Here is a 17,767-nt window from a genome sequence, read left to right on the forward strand (position 1 = left end):
GCCAGGTCAGGCGTCGTCCTCGTCATCTGACCGCGGTTCAAAATTACGAGGTCCGTCCCAAAATAGCCCTAGTGTTGCTTCAAACGGGACGTTAATATAACCAAACCAAACCAAGCCATAGAAAGTTCTTTTGTTTGTTAGAAATCAATATGATTTTATACTTCTGATGGATTCACACAAAATTCAAAGAGCTAGTTCGTTGAAACTTGTGAAGATAAATTGCACTATTAAAAGCTCATTTAAGGAGGAAGAAAGAGGATAAAACAATTTTACTTTTTACCTCCATAATTTTGGAGCATACAATTAAAAGAAGAACATTTTTCACTATTTTAAAATTTGAAAGATAAACTTTTCAGTGACGTCAATTTTACTTCCATTCACTGTTTCATTGAATTTTAATTAATTTTTTAATTTAAATTAAAAAAATATAAAATCAATTATTTGTCGCAATATTAAACTTATTTCATTTAGGATTTGACGGTTTTTCAAACCCGGTTTTTTTAAAGTAAATCTGTCACATTTGAAAACTGATTTTTAAATCAAGAAAACCTGTTTAAAGAATTCATATTATTATGTAAATACTAATTTTAAACTTATTTGATTTGCTATTCATCTTATGCAACGGGCAGCAAACACATTTTTCTGACAGTAAAAGAATGTGTTGCTTTAGCATTGAATGATATTGGTTCTTTTTATATGTGGAATGAAGCTGAATATACTAAACTTTTAGAACTTCATAAAGTTTCTAGCAGCTGAAGGCTTAGGACGACGAGATGCCAATTTATTAACAAGTGAAGGTATATTCGAATTTCTGTTAAATGAACCAAACACTTGAGACACAGTTTGAAATTATTATATGCTTTAGAAGAACGAATTCAAGACAGAAGACAAGTAGAATTAACAGCTTTTTTTGCTGTAATTTGCAAAATCCACTAAACATTTCTAGTTCAGCGAAGAAATCTAATGTACTTTCTTTAGCTTCAAAAACCAAAATTATGAAGTTATCTGGAAAGATACTGTCTAGAATATTTCCAAATTCTTGCGTGGAAATCAATTCTGATGAAGAGAAAATCGAAGAAACTCCTCATCAGAGTAATGCTTTTTTTTTAAAAGAAGCTATGTAAAAATCAATTCATAAGTTTTTTGAAGGCCCTGAAGAAAAACTTACAAACTCGAAGACACTGAAAGCTAAATTAACATTATTTGAGGCAACGAGTAAAAGTACAAAAGACTCAGATTTGTTATTTGATGCCATGAAAACTATAAACCAAGCTCAGTAACTAGTGAACGTGTATTTTCAATTTCAGGCAATATTGCGCCCAAAATAAGAACAAGACCCTGCCGCCGTTCAGTGGATATTTTATGTTTTTTAAAATCCTATTTTCTTAAAAGACATTAAAATTACGAAAAATAATATAAATATTATTTGAAATTTTTGTTTGAGTTTTCGTTATTTTGTGTAAGTAATATGTATATGTAATTCTTAATTTTTTTAATATTTTGACTTTTATATTGATTTTTTTTTGTTATTTTATAAGAATTAACTTAAATATTTTCCCCCATTCTATTTTTTTTGACAAAAATTCGAAAACCGGCTACAACCGGTCTTTTTGGAAATATTGAATTCGAAAACTGGTTTTTCAAAAAGTTGGTTTTTGTATAAACCCTAATTTAATTGTTTAATTACCTTTGTGTTTCATGTGCTTTTTATAATGTTAATCAGCTAAGACCAAAAAAGCCTTTATTTACCTACTCTTTACATCACCTTGAGAATTGCAATATTCTGGAGTAGGGAAATTCTAAGAAATCCTTCTTGAGTATGCACGAAATTTATGGATAGAAATGTCTTTTATTCGAAATATTTGGATCAATAATTGATTGGAATTTAATGGTCTCAAAACTTTTTAGTTGATTAAATATATAAAAAAAGTATAAGACAAAAAAGTATATACATTTAACACATATAAGACAGAAAAAAAGCTGGCGAAGCCGAGGGTTCAGTAGCTAGTAACAAAATTAAAAATGTAAAAATTTTATATTATATTTTTTTACTTTTTTTATTTAATTTATAATACATATTATAAAATTCATGGTCTCAATATATATTCCCAAAATTTGCCTCCAGATGGCGCTGTTACCAAGGAATAGAAACTAAATTAAATTATAAGAATATTTTAGAAAATTTGAGACAGTGTTCATAGTAATTAAAAATGGGAAAGTTTTCGTTATATATTTTTCTACTTTTTGTATTTAATTTATAATATAAGTTATAAAATTTATGGTATCAATCTATATTTTCAAAAATTCACTATCAGATGGCACTAATAGCAAGAAATAAAAATTAGATTAAAATAATTGATTAAACGATAAGAATTTTTCGAAAAGTTTAAAATAGTATACATCATTAATACGCAAATATATAATAATTCAAAACTCTATTTCATCAGTACGTGAAAGAAAAATCGATTTAAATATTTTATCTTTACAAATATGAAACTTGGAAAATTAAATAAAAGTGTAAAAAAATGATGATACAGAAAAGCATCAGCAAAATGTTGCACGAAATATTAAATTACAATTCGCTTATGTGATAGCAACATGTTTTATTGTAATCAAAATTAATAATTTACAATAGAAATGAAGAATTCTGAGATATCTTTTTTCATAAATTTTATCGTCTGAGGTGAAAATGTGAAAATGCCCAAGTAAATGGTGGCGACAGTTGGATAAACCCAGTAATGAATATTCACTTCATTACTTTGTTTTTCTTTAGGGAAAAAATGTAATATACGTTAGAAAATAATACTTTTTTTGTAATAATTGGAAAAACTTTTGATTTTACAGTGGATCCTGATGAATTAGCCCAAGCTGCACAATATCCCAGAAGCATGCAGTATCCAAGAGGCAAGATTTCTTTATTGATATTAAATGCAATTTTCTCATAAAACCTTAATTTCTAATTGAATAATATCACTTGAAACAATTTTGCTGCAATTTCCTTTATGCATTGACAAGTTAGAAATTTGCATGAATCACTCTTTTTTCTTTTTGGTATGGATATCTTTATATATTTTTAATTTTATCCTGACTGGTATTGAACTAACCACTCATATCCATCCTGAATTTATTTTAGTAGCATGGGAAATCATTATTGTTTTCCATGAAAACTAATTATATATATGCATAAAATTTGTTATGTTTTGAATTAAGGTTCATTATTTATTGTAATAGAATAGAAAGACGAAGGGAAATAGCAAAATAATAATTTGGGCAACTTTTTTGAAATTTATGCACATATTCCAATTGTACAGGAAAGAAAAAAAATCTTTCCATCTTTTCTCAATACTAATAAGAGAGTGTTTAATGATTTTTACTTTTTGTTCTTTTCTCCTATATTTTTTAGATTTTCATATATTTTTTAGATATATTGCATGCTGTACAATTATAAATATAGGAATTCATAACTAAATATTTTCAAGTTGACTTCTAGATGGCGCCACCTGCATTAAATTAAAATGGAGTCAAATTGATACATTAATTGATAATTAGAAGCTTTTATTTTTTTAAATGTTTCACTATTCATGGTTTCAAATCCCTTGTTAGTCAATTTTATAATATGAAACTTTTGAAAATTTTACTGGCAGTGTTAAATATGTTATTTACCCTCACTTATCTTTTTTGAGAGGAACGAAGGATAAGAATTCTGAGGATAGTTTGTACTTCAACATAATCGTTTTTCTTTAAAAAAAAAAAAATCTGTAATTTAATTGCTCTAAGAGTTCGGAAAAAAGCGGATAAGTCTAAACACAGCAAATAATTTTTTCAATTTTTCTTTTCCTCTTAGAAAAAAGTAATGTAATTAAGAGCATCTTGTTTATGTAATAATAAGAAAACCATTCGACTTTACAGTTGACCCTGATGAATTAACTCAGGCTGAGCAATATCCCAGTGTCTCAAGAGGTAAGATTACCCTTACATTTTTCAACGCAATTTCTTTTGTGACATATTGTTGGATTTTTAATTGAACATTAATAAGCTGTAAAATTTACTTAATTTCTCTTTGAATCAGAAAGCTATAAAATCCCATTTAATAATCTTTTTATTTTCTACGGCAGATTTTCTATACATTTCTTATTTATGTTGTATGCATCGACTTTATTTACTGCTGTCAGTGACCAGAATGTTCGTGAATGATATTTTGTTTCGTTTTTGAAAATTGAGGCAGGAATCATTTTTTCAGCAGAATATGTGTGAGAACTTTTACAATAAAATAAACTCCTTACAGAAATTTGTGAGGCGAATAATATATGGACAAGAGCCTATGATTGACATACTTAAGTTAACTGATTAAAATATGTTTCTAAGGGATTAAAGAAGATCTAAGAAGAAGGGAAACCGATATGAGGGGAAAATATTTAAGTTAACTGATTATGTTTCTAAGGGATTAAAGAAGATCTAAGAAGAAGGGATCTGAGGGAAAAATATTTAAGTTAACTGATTAAAATATGTTGCTAAGGGATTAAAGAAGATCTAAGAAGAAAGGAAAGGGATCTAAGGGAAAAATGTTCTAATAGAATTAAAGAAGATTGAATATAACTCAGGTAACTTGTGCATAAATTTAATGAATGAAATGATACGAAGAAAAATAAAGAATGCCAGATGGCTTATGCAGAAACAGAATAGATCCGTACATGGGCGTTAATCGCTTTTGTTAATTTCTCTACTAAAAAAATTGATAGTAGATATGAACTTCTTTTAAATAATAATTATAGAAATTTTAGATTTCATAATTAATCCTGATAAGCTCAGGCAGAACCGCAACCTATTGTTACTAGAGAAAAGATTTCCTTCATTGATTTGAGTGAAAATTTCTTATGTAATAATCGAATACTATTTTTTCTTATTTGAAAATGAATTCATCAGACGATTTTGTTGTAGTTTTTTTTCAGCATTGGAATGTTATCTAAATTTACATATATTACGCTTTATAAATTGAATGCTTTTATGTATTTCTAATTTTGCACTGGAAAGTATTAGACTAATATATATATATATATATATATATATATATATATATATATATATATATATATATATGCTCCTCAGTATTAAATATGTAAATTGTGTTATGGCAAATTTTTATTATTCTCCTTTCATACTGTAACCATACTTCCATACTGAATGTAAACTTTGTTATATCAGCTTGATTTAATGTGCACCTAATGTTTTGACAGAAAAAAAAAACACTGCCGGAAAATAGCAAAGTAAATTTAGTATAGATTACAACCGGTATTTTATTTTTTTCCACATTCATTCTTCATGAAAGGAATAAAGAATTGTGGTAATACACTATATGTCAATTAAGTGATAAGCTTGAATGCGAAAAAAATTTAGTGAGCTCACTGCAGAAGTATGTGGCGAAAAAAGGGATTGATTCGAACTTAACAAGCAATTCTTCAATTTCTTTGAAAGGAAAATATAATAAAAATAAGTAAATAAATTTGTTTATCTAATAATAATAAAATGTAATGTTCGATTTTACAGTTGATCCTGACGAATTAGCTGAAGTTGAACAATATCCTAGTGCCTCAAGTGGTAAGATTTAATAAATTCATTACATTTTCTTACAAAAAATTATATTACTTTCTACTTGAAAATTTAAACATAGGGAATGTCTATTCTAGACGTCGTCTCACATTAGAACATATACTATATATTCATATCACCTTACTTTATCCTTGTATGCACATTTCGAATCTTGCACTGCTTTTATGCATTGCACATTACGTGATGGAATTGTTTTTCTTGTTTTAATAAATTCTTTTATTTGTGACTGAAAATAAACATAATGGTTTTATTTTTATTCATATGCTTGTTGAATTATGCAATATAAGAATATATGGAAGAAGTAACAGGAAATAGAGAAATGTAAAATAATTTGGGTAAGTTCACACTTCTATAATGGCAGGGATATTTAAGGTCACAACACTTGTATAATGGCAGGAACATTTAATTTTATTCTTCCATATTCATTTTTTTTTACTATCAGAGAAGATAAAATTGAAATGTCTTTGCTCATCAAATTGTTCAAGTATTTCCAAATATCACTTCAATCAATTCGTATCTTGCAAGCTTGGCTAGAAGGATAGTCCAAAACTTATAAATAATTCCTACAGTATATTGCTTTCTTCCTTTCGATTAATTGAGTTGTCACTTGATGTTATTACTGTAATAGGTTTTGAATGCTTCCTTTGATTAGTAGGGGGTATCATTATGTCTCAATTTCATTTCAGTGCAATAAGAGATAATTTAGTAAAAGCAGCAATACAACTTTTCATGACGGACGTCTTGAGATCTGAGCACTTCTTGATGCTCAACTTCAGATAATGCTTTTCCTTTTCTGTTTTAAGATTTTTTTTTTTTGCCCAATAAGACTTTGTGTTTAGTTGTGTATAAATTAGTTTTTTATACTCTATTCATAAACCATTCAGAAGTTTTTTTAAAATCAAATGTCTAAAGTAACATATTTCAATTATTAAAATTTTTATGTATATCTAAAATCTTTTCAAAAACAAAACTATTAACAAGCTATTAACTACTTTTATTTAAACAAAACTATTAAATTAATTAATTATATAAATTAAATTACTACTATAAATTAAATTAATTAATTAAACTATTAAATTAAATTATTATATTATTATTATATCTTTATTTTCAGTCAATATACAAATTATGGTATAGACAAATTGATACTTTTTTCGACTTGTACTTTCGACGATACTTTTTTTTTTTGTCATGATACTTTATTCATTAAAAAACAGTTACATTGAGCTTAAAAGTTTATCTTTATAAAAACCTTAACTACATTAAAAATTAATTATTGTTAGGATATCAATAAAATCATGAATAAAATGAAAGTCTTGGCAACATAATTATTGATATGCTTTTAATTCTAAGTTTACATTCATATTTGTAGAGTCATTGTGTAAATGTCACGTGTAGTGTCATTGGGAATTCCTAAAGAGAGATTTTGTAATTGCGCATGCGCGGAAGCCATTAATATGCAGAAATCATATTTTGTTTATGAATTTAATGAGGAATAGAAGTCATGACATAGAGGCAGCTTGGCATATTGGCGCTTCGAAATTTCAAGACATAATCGCGCCAAGCACCTTGCGGTACAATCAGTCTATTGGATTTCTGGAGATCTTATAATGATGTAGAGAATGTTACATTAATGATCGTTTATGCATTTTCGAACATTTTTATGCATCATCATGCAATTATCAAGTGCCTTGTTAATATGAAGTGATACTGTAGAACAATTTTTGGGATCTTAAGTCAATGGTTATTTTCTATTTGCGCAGATTTCACTCATTTTTGAGAAGGAATGTACCAAAAAATTCTTGATGGTATCAGCCTTATAACTTAGTACATTGCAATATCAACTAATTGTCACTATAAAGACCGGGTTCTATAATTTGTTATCGATTCACCCAGTCATTTGGAAAAAGTTTGTCGCACATACAGTGACGTGAATTTAATAATTGTTTATGAATTCTCACACATTTGTGCGTATCATTATATAGTTGTCACATATTATTTTAATGCCGAGAAAATTTTATAATTAGTTTATTGTGATCTCACTTATGTAGTAGTCTTTTACTACTACTTAAGGGAATTAAAAATTAATCAAATTAATTAGTTGTAACTTAAATTGCGTTCTTTTTGTAAATATAATGAATTCGATATTCCTGGATGATATCTTGATTTGTTACACTGCGTTTGTCCTGATTATCTATTGTAAGTATCATTTCTGTTTTGGTTTCTGTCTGTCTTCACTTATTGGTTTTTTCTATTCGATCTGAGTTCATTCGAAACTGTTAAACATATAACAGATGTCAAAAATGTTAAATTAATGTTTGTTCATACATTTTCACACAAATGTATATATTACTATATAGTTAATACATGATGTGTTAAAATCGGGAACAATTTTGATAAATATTTGCTATCCCGTGTGAGTGTATGTATCATTTACACAAATTGCATTTATGACAAATTGATTATGACGTAACAAAAATCTTTTGGTGCTATTAAATCTATGCCACTTAATGACTGCATTTCACCTTCTAAATAAACAAATCTTAGTTACAACAAACTCGTGCAAGCTGATCGTCATCTGTGCTTTTTCTTTCATGATTTAATGTGTCTTCAGTCAAATTTATTAAGAAAGTTTACAGAATGAGTTGCTATTTCAGACATTCTCCTTGCTTTTATATATTACCACTTCTAAGCGTTATATTTCGTAACAGAAAGCAATCTTGACTCTTCAAAATTGAGAACTTATCTATTAAAGCAGATCTTCAAATATTTCGGCGCCGCTGGTGGTAAGGTCTCGTTTTCGGGACCTGAGGGTTTCAGGTTCGAGATCTGATTCCACCGAAGAACCGGTGTGGAAGCGGGTCTGGTGCATGTTAAATCCGTCGGGGCCAAATGCCCCCTCCCCCCTGGTGTTGCGTGGATGTTTGGAAAGGGTTAATGCCGGCTCAGGTGTCATCATCTCATCTGACCGAGGTTCAAAATTACTAGGTCCGTCTGAAAATAGCTCTTTTGTTGCTTTAAAAAAGGGACATTAATATAACTAAACTAAACTAAGTCTTAGTTACAGTAAATTCGTATTACGACCTGGAGCAAGCTGATAGTATTATGTGCTTTTTCTTTCATGATTTAATGTGTCTTTAGCCAAATTTATTAAGAAAATTTACAGAATAAGTTGCTATTTGAGATATTCTCCTTGGCTCTATATACTACCACTTGTTTTACTTTTGTTCACTAGATATTAATCTTGTAAACAAAAGCAATCGTGACTCTTCAAAACTGAGTACTTACCTGATGAAGCAGATCTTCAAACAATTCTTTTTCTTTCAATTAATCACTATATATAATATCCAATGGATTAATATGTCTTTTGTAAGGAATATATTTCCTAGCTAGTTAGTTACTTAATTTTTGAATCGAAGAAGATTAAAACGTTTCTCAAATGCTACGAAATTATTTCTATTAATCTTCCTAAAATTGATCAGAGCGAGTCATTAATGCATGTTTCAAATGAAAAAAAGATTGTGGTTTCCTCTCTTAAAATCTAAGGTGCTTCTTAAGATGGCTATATTTTTGAACACAATATAGAAATTGATATGAAGTTGGAACAGATTTTCTTGATGTTTTCCTGACAAAGTAAATTCTAGGGATTGTTCCAGATCTTGCATGTTACAAGGATATAAATGGGGAACTTGCTCTGGACCCGGCAAGAAAGCTTGCCACTGTTATAAACACTTGCCAACGAAATAAATTGATCTGTTTTGAATTTTCTTAATGGGCAATGATAAACATCAAATAAGAATACAGAGAAAAAAATATATCCGAAATTATAAAAAACATTACAAATAATGGGATAAAATTGTATTTTGTTATGGATGGTTAGACTTTCTTTATAAATTTATTTTAGATCACAAATATAATAAAAGTGAATATTTTCTTGCATCGATTGTATTGATTTTCCCCCATTCTTTAGCAAACGTTTTTAATTAAATTTCAAATCTTGTATTTTAATTTATATAATTTCGGTGTTCCTTGAATATGTCGGAAAGATGAAATCTTAGTGCATCTATAACAGGAAGATGCCGGCAGTTTTTACTTTCTCGTATATTTAGTGTAGAGATAGTATATTAATATTCAAAAAATTCGAACTCGAGATTTTGAGAAATCTCCATGTTTTACACCACCCTGAGTTCGAAAAACACATTTTTGAAAACATTGATCCGCTTTGAGCTAAATCAATGAAATTTAGTATAAGGCCTATACACCAAATTTGTAAATTTTTATCTAATTTTGAGTAAAATGCATTCAGGGGAAGTCTGTCTGATCGACTGCTCGAAAATAACTATAAAATAATAACTATACTGAATAACTATAGTGATAACTATAAAACGAAAAGAGCTAGATAGGTAAAATTCGGTACACAAATTTTTACATCTACAGGGAGATATTTATATACACAAATTTAACATTTCTAGTGTAGATAGCTTGAAATTGAATACCGCACATTTTGAGCTAAATTCATCCATGGGTTGTCTGTCCGTCTGTACTTTCAGAAACATGTATACTCAATCATTCAAAAACGCAATGGCTTAAATATATCAAATTTTGTCTGGGATTTTGTGAATACAAGTGCAGTTTTGTGACAAATTTTTGTTTTAATCGACTGAAAAAAATGTGTTTTAAACCCATATTTGATTTTTTGGATACTATTAACGCATTCTAGGGTTTAATCGCAATACAAATTTGAAATGAATTTAGTTTGATGTTTTCCAGGCAAATTAATTCCTGGTGGTTGTCCCAGTTCAACAGATTGCTCCAGATCTTGCAAATCAGAAGGATATAAATGGGGAATGTGCGTTGGACCCGACAAGAGAACTTGTTACTGTTTTAGACACATGGAAATGAAATAAATTGATCTGTTTTTAATCTTCCTAATGGACAAGGATAAACATAAAATAAGAATACAGAGGAAGAATATATCTGAAATTATAAAAACGTCACAAATAATGTGATAAAATTGTATTTTGTTATGGACGGTTAGACACTTTGTGTTCGCTTATTTATTAAGTTATTTTAGCTCAAAGATCTAATAAAATTGAATATTTACGTGCATCTATTGCATTGATTTTTCCCATTCTTTAGCAACCCCTTTTAATTACATTTCAAACCTTGCATTTTCATTTATATAATATCGGGATTCCTCGAAATATGTCTGATAGATGAAACCTTAGCGTATCAGTAATAGGAAGATGCCGGTGCTTTTTACTCTCTCGTATACATAGTATAGAAAAGGTAAAGTAATCGTCAAAAAAATTCGAACTCGAAATTTTGATGAATCTTCAAGTTTTAGGCCTCCCTGATTCGAAAAAGTCATTTTTAGGAAATGTCCATCTGTGGCAATGACAACTCAAAAACGCTTTGAGTTAGGCAGATGAAATTTAGTATACGGTCTGTACACCAAATTTTTATATTTCTATCAAATTTTGAGCAAACCTTGCCCAGAGGAAGTCTGTCTGTCCGGCTATTCAAATATAAGTTAACATGATAATTTTAAAAAGAAAAGATCTAGATAAAATTCGGAACACACATTTAACATCTATAGTATAGTCATATATCATATTTTAAGCAAAATCCAACAAAGGGATGATCGTCTGTCAGTCTGTGTTTTCAGAAATATATAATCTCAATAACTCAAAAGCGTAGTCAGTTAAATACGTTAAATTTGGCATGGGATTTTGTGACTACAAGTTTAGCTTTTTAACGAATTTTTGAATCAAGCGATTCAGAAAAACGGATTTAAATCACAGATTCGATTTTAGGATGTTATTAACTGGATGTCAGGGTTTAATCACCAAACTCTCACCAAGAATAACACGATAAATTCAGTAAAAAAGCTAAATTCCCGCCAAAGATTAGTATTTCGTAATTATTGTCCGCGAATACCACGCAAGGCATTTTCTATTGTAACACCTTCATTAGAAAGTATGCTAGAAAATCTTTGGGAAATCACTCCTTCTGGTTAAACCAACAAATAAATTTCATTAATTACACTTAGTGGTGTATGTGTACCCCCATTGACTTTATGGTATACTACCTCTGTATGGGGCGTTTTAAGTTAAGCTCCGTTTTAAAGTGACAAGATATAAGCATATGATAACTTCGGAAAACTTTGATCTTTCTAGATTTAGCTTCGTTTTAAATAGATATAAGACACCCTTCCATTTAAATAGTTCCTTTTTCTGTTATCAGTTTTAATACAAAACCTGAAACAGATATAATGTTGATATAAAGCCCTTACATTGAAAATCATTCATCTACCTGGTTTTGATGCTCAATTTTCGTGTTTCAAACAGGACCGAGAAGTAAGTAGGCAATTAACACTGCGATAGTTTGATCGTTCTGGGTTTAGCTTTGTCGTAACCAGATTATAGACCAGCATACAGTTTCGATTTCTTCGTATTCTACTCCTGAATATCATCTTTTAAAATCTAAATATCATCTGTAAAATGACGACAAATTATGGTAGATATTTATCGTGTAAAATTTCGCCTCGTGATTAACAGATAATACGCTATCAGGCATTTTAGGACACTTTCTATTCTTCTAAGCCGTTTTAATCTAAAACTGGAAACGGATGTATTATATTAACATGTTGACCTTACACAGAATTTCATCTATCTACCTAATTCCGATATTCAGCTAGCGTGCTACCACGCATAGGATTGATAAAGGGATAGAAGATCTACTTTTTAATAGAGGCTTAATCGTTCTACGTTAAGCTTCCTCGTAAACAGCCGATAAGACAACTTGCATTTTAGACCTATTATTTACCTTTTAAATCCAAAATTTGGTATGCTTATTACCTTGATGGAAAGGCGTTAATCAGTTTGCAAATCTAGCTAATCCAATCCTAAGACCAATTCCTGTTTCTTTTAATCTTTTTAATCCAAAATTTGATATGGATCTATAACCTTGATTTAAAGACCTTACACAATTCATCTGTCTAGCTAGTTCTGTAGCTCAATTATTGCGTGGCCACACTCAGAATTGTAGATAAACAAAGAGTTGATCCTTTTACGGATAATTTAATAACTTGATACTTCATCACTATTAACGAAATTGAACCATTTGACTATAAACTTCCGAAGAACGTCAAAAGACCTTGTAACTTTATTCTTGCATAGAATCTAATTTTATCTTTATTATGCTTACATGAATTTTGGCCGGTTTTGCCGAAAACATCTTAAGTAAAATTCTCCAGATTTCTTTCTGGAAATATTATTAATATTTTATTATTACTGCTCAATATAATTGCCAATAATCTTTTTAATGCACAACCACATATTAAGTAATTTCAATGCCGTGTTATTACCCTTATCATCTGTTCTGTCCAGTAGTTAAGAACATCCAGTTCAAAAACTCTGTGACCCATCCCTCAAAATGGGTAATTCGATACAGATCCAAAATTTTGTAGGTAGACAATTTGCCGAATTTCATTCTTCTAGATGATTATGACTTTGAGTTATCATGTTCATGTTCTTATTGATAGACAGAAAAATTTCCCTTTCGTTGGATTTAATTCAAAATGCATAGTAGAGATTTGCAAGTTTGGTGAGAAAATGACTCGAAAATTTCGTTAGTCTATAGTTATTATGTTCATAAGAATGCAAGTAAACATGCATAATGCTACCTACCATCATATACCTGTACCTATAATAATTTAAATAATGGAATAGTTTCACGCCTTAGACATAGATGTATGAATTCAAATATTTTCTATAAAGAATGGTCGGAGCTTGGAATTCCACCAAAATCTTTAAGTAGAATTTTTCGACGATTGTGATACTTGTTATTTATGTGCTTTTGTATGTATAAATATTCATTGACAATAATGATTTATTATTCGAGAAAAAAAGACGTGGCATAAATATCAGGTATTAAATGATTTGATTCTATTTAGCAATCTATCTTATTATAATCAAGATCGATATTTCGTAAGGAGATTAATTTTGGCAGTATGTGTTGCATTTCTTTGACTATTATAGCTATTCATTAGTTTATAACCTTATTGGATGTTCTATCGGAATTATTTTATCGCATGTCTTATTCATTATATTGAAGGAGATACAGTCTTACGATTCTAGAGAAGTAAATAATACTTCATGCACTGATGCTTATACAAGTACAGAGTATTACGTAACAAACGCATTAAATACTTATTACAAATGCCAAATTAGTTGCTAACTATTCTTGTCATTTTCAGAAACTGATAAATTTAGACTATTCTTAACATTTCCAGAATCCGATGAATTTAAATTATTCTTGTCATTTCCAGAAAGTGATAAATTTAAACTATTCTTATCATTTCCAGAAACCGATAAATTTAAACTATTCTTATCATTTCCAGAATCCGATTAATTTAAATTATTCTTGTCATTTCCAGAAACTGATAAATGTAAACTATTCTTATCATTTCCAGAATCCGATTAATTTAAATTATTCTTGTCATTTCCAGAAACTGATAAATTTAAACTATTCTTGTCATTTCCAGAATCCGATTAATTTAAATTATTCTTGTCATTTCCAGAATTCGATAAATTTAAATTGGAATTTAGTTCACCAACTTTTTATGGAAGTCTCTCTGCAACAACCTAAAACAAACAGTAAAATGCGAATAATTGACTCATATAAGAATGAAACCAATAAAATAATACCAGCTGTACGCAATTTATTTTATTTTTATTTGCAATAAGGCAGGAAATATTAATTTCTTTGAACAGGAAATATTTATTTCTTTTCAAGCATTAAATGATTAATTTCATTGAATGGGGTGAAAGATAAGATAAAACACATAAAGTAAGAGCCACTTCGATGAACCATTTGGATTCTAACCAATTTTGTAAGGCAAGTCTAGTTTAGCTATATTAATGACATATTTGAAAACAATACAATGACTATTTTTGGATCCATACATAATCTTGATTCTCGGTAAGATAACGAGTTTATTTGTGAAAGAATTGCTATAAGGAGGAAACAACTCTTTTTAGATTAATAAAAGTAAATTTGAAGAGAGATTGATTAACATCTAATATATGTGGGTAAGCTGTCTTTCTGGGAGACTTTTAACGGGGCTTTGTATAAAATAAAAACATAGAAAACTCCTATCCTATTCTGTTCACTTTTAGCAATTTTTGCTAAAGGTTAATCTATTTAACAAAAATTCTGGTTGAGGGCCAAATCCAAAAATGGATCTCATTATTTTTTCGCACGAATTCCTACTATACTCTTCAGCCATGCCATGCTTCAACCCTCTTGGGCATAAGAAGGCCCTTTAAGATCATGATTCATTTTGTAGATTTGGAAATCTTCAGCTTTAGGAGACGAGTTACCATTGGCCATTGCATGGCGAAATTGGTAGGAAAGTTGGAAATAATTTTTTTGGTATTTTCTAGGCATTCTTTATACTGGTGGTTGCCCCAGCGATTTTGCTTGCACGAGGATTTGCAGACGTGTAGGATTCGTGTTTGGGTTATGCATCGAAAACAATAAACAGCTGTGCCATTGTTTCAGACATTTCATAAACGAATAAATTGATTTATTCAAGATATATATAATCAATATAGAACCGTACTGAAAAAAAAAAGATTCGTAAAAAATTGACCAGAATTTTTTAAATAATAAAATTTCTACTATACTCTGAGTGATACATATTTTGTTTACTTATTTTGAACTATTCATAGATTTTAGTAATGTAATACATTATACATGTATACATAAATTGTAATTTTTTTCATTGCTATTTTTTAATCACATATGTTATTCTCCGCGTTTTTATTCCTTTTAAAATTAAATGTATAAAATGATAATATTATTAAATTTTAAAAGGAACACTACTAAATATGCATGAAGTTTTTAGATGGATGGCAGTTATTTTGTTATTATCGAAAATTTCTTTATAAGTAGAGAAATTCTAAATGTCAAAATAATTACGAAATGTTTAATTACAAATTAAAATATAGAAACTTAATTAATATTGTAACTGATCTCCTAAATTATAAATAAAACAAAATAATTACAGGTAGGACAGTTGAAATCCTAATTAGTGTTGAATTGTCATTTTCAAAACCAGCAATATTTAAAAATGCATTCCTAAGGATTAAAATATGCATGTTAAATGGGTCCTGCAGGCTTATCAGTTTCAAAAATAAATATTTAAATTTAAAGTCAGATCTAACTACTTCCATTATTTTTAAAAAATTGCCTTACATGAATTATTAATCTTACTAAAATAGATAAAGGTAATATGAAATAGTAAGATCGAGACGAAAGTGTTTTTTTGGATGCTTAGTTTATAAAATGTTTTACAGTGTAATAGCTGTATAACTTAGCAAAAATTCTATATAATCTACGAACACTTATCTTTCTGTTAGTGGTTTGCTCATCCTCAAAATAAAATGAAAATGTTTATATCAAATTACCTTGACAATCTTTCTTAAATTTCAATTGTAGAAAAACAAAACGCATATTCGAAGTTTCGAGGAAGTTATGCATCTCCCGCTCCTAAAAAATATCTTAAAAGCAAGCAGCACTATAAAATTATTGAAAATATGTTGAAAAGCCCAAATGTAATTACTAGCTGACTACTCTGACCCTTCCTGAGGCACACGGATAAAACTGAATGATCGCACCAATGAGATAACAACACTGGCGAGAACTGTGGTTGAGTTCTAAGGACCATCACTGGCCACGGTACAACCCTTCCCTTGGGAAATACATTCCATCATCGATAGGAGGTAGCCAACCCTGACCTCTTTCTGCACCCACCAGAGAGGCAAGAACCCAACCACCGTTCCGGAAGCTTCTCATCCTCATTTTTGAGGTGCTCCCCATGGGGATAACCAAGTTATAAGGTCCGTTCCCGGCCTCGGTACAGCCCTTCCCTTAGGAAATACGTTCCGTCATCGATAGGAGGTAACCAACATCCATCTCTGTCTGCACCCACTAGGGTGACAAGTACCAACCACCATTTCGGGAGTTTCTCATTTTTGAGGTGCCCCCTCCCCTAGTGGGATAAGCCCAAAATGTAAAAATAAATTTTATGACGTAAGATAACACATTTATCTAAAAAAAGAAGATTGATTAAATATCCCATTGGGAAAGAGGGCTGAGGGATCAAGTACCCGAGAACATACTGGGAAAAAGAATAATACAGTAGCTCATGATTATAAATTGGTATATAAAAATGTTAGAAAGTTGAATTGGGAACATAAAGTAAGCAAAGGCAATTTACTTAATCAATCAATGGATTCCTGATGAGTAATATGCTACATTCTAGTAATATGCTACATGATGCGTATATCATGGACAAGTTGAAATATATTTTATTGATGCTGTTGTAGAGGACGAGTAATAAAGTAATAAAGGCAGGAGCATTAATATTTTCTGTTTTTTTTTTCCTTTTAGATGTAATGCGTACCGGTGGTTGTCCCAATGGCAGAGCGTGTACAGAGCATTGCATTAAGGTACGTGGGAAGAGGGCTGGATCTTGCCAAGGATATCAACGCCTGCAATGTCTGTGCTATGATTACTGATAAAAGACGGAAGATATAGAAGGTCAAAATATACCACAAAGTAGACTGAATGGAATAAGCCGAAAATAAATAATTAAAAATGAAATTGATGTACCAAAGAAAACTGAGACTTTTTACCAACTTTATGCCTGAAAATTAAGCATTTTGTACCTCTCTCTATAAATATTTCATTTTATTTATATTATTATATAATATTTTTTATTCTTTTCATATTTTATTTATGTCTTTATTTTTTTGACCTATAATTTGATGAAAAATAAATTGAGTATATTCTATTGCTAGTTGTTTGTGTTTTTTTATGTGTGTAATACTAGTAATAGAAATAAGCGGGAAAGTTCTCACTTTCCGATTTTTAGATACATTTTCACAACATAGAGCGCTTACAAGAAACTTTTTTTTTTCATTTTCTAAATTATACTTCCGATGAATTGTATAACATTTGGGAGAAAATGTTTAATGTGACAGCATTAATATGTTAGAAAATCTTTTATAATAATAGGTGACATATGAAATTTTTTTTCTTTATTTAAAAAATTTTTCATTTAGAAATTTCTGGATTTAAAAAAGTGTAG

At 29.4% G+C, this 17,767-nt stretch overlaps 1 protein-coding gene across 1 annotated transcript in view; it reads left to right on the forward strand.

Annotated features, from left to right (window-relative positions):
* LOC129983974 (uncharacterized) overlaps positions 1-17,195 on the forward strand; it is a 42,116-nt gene extending 24,921 nt beyond the window's left edge. Inside the window, exons 12-15 of the mRNA XM_056093706.1 lie at positions 2,845-2,904; positions 3,910-3,960; positions 5,545-5,595; positions 17,068-17,195. Of these exons, the coding sequence (XP_055949681.1) occupies positions 2,845-2,904; positions 3,910-3,960; positions 5,545-5,595; positions 17,068-17,195 (290 nt within the window). The remainder of the gene's footprint in view (positions 1-2,844; positions 2,905-3,909; positions 3,961-5,544; positions 5,596-17,067) is intronic.
* The last annotated feature ends 572 nt before the right edge of the window (positions 17,196-17,767 follow it).

The sequence above is a fragment of the Argiope bruennichi genome, chromosome 9 (genome assembly GCF_947563725.1).
Source record: "Argiope bruennichi chromosome 9, qqArgBrue1.1, whole genome shotgun sequence".
NCBI lineage: Eukaryota > Metazoa > Arthropoda > Arachnida > Araneae > Araneidae > Argiope > Argiope bruennichi.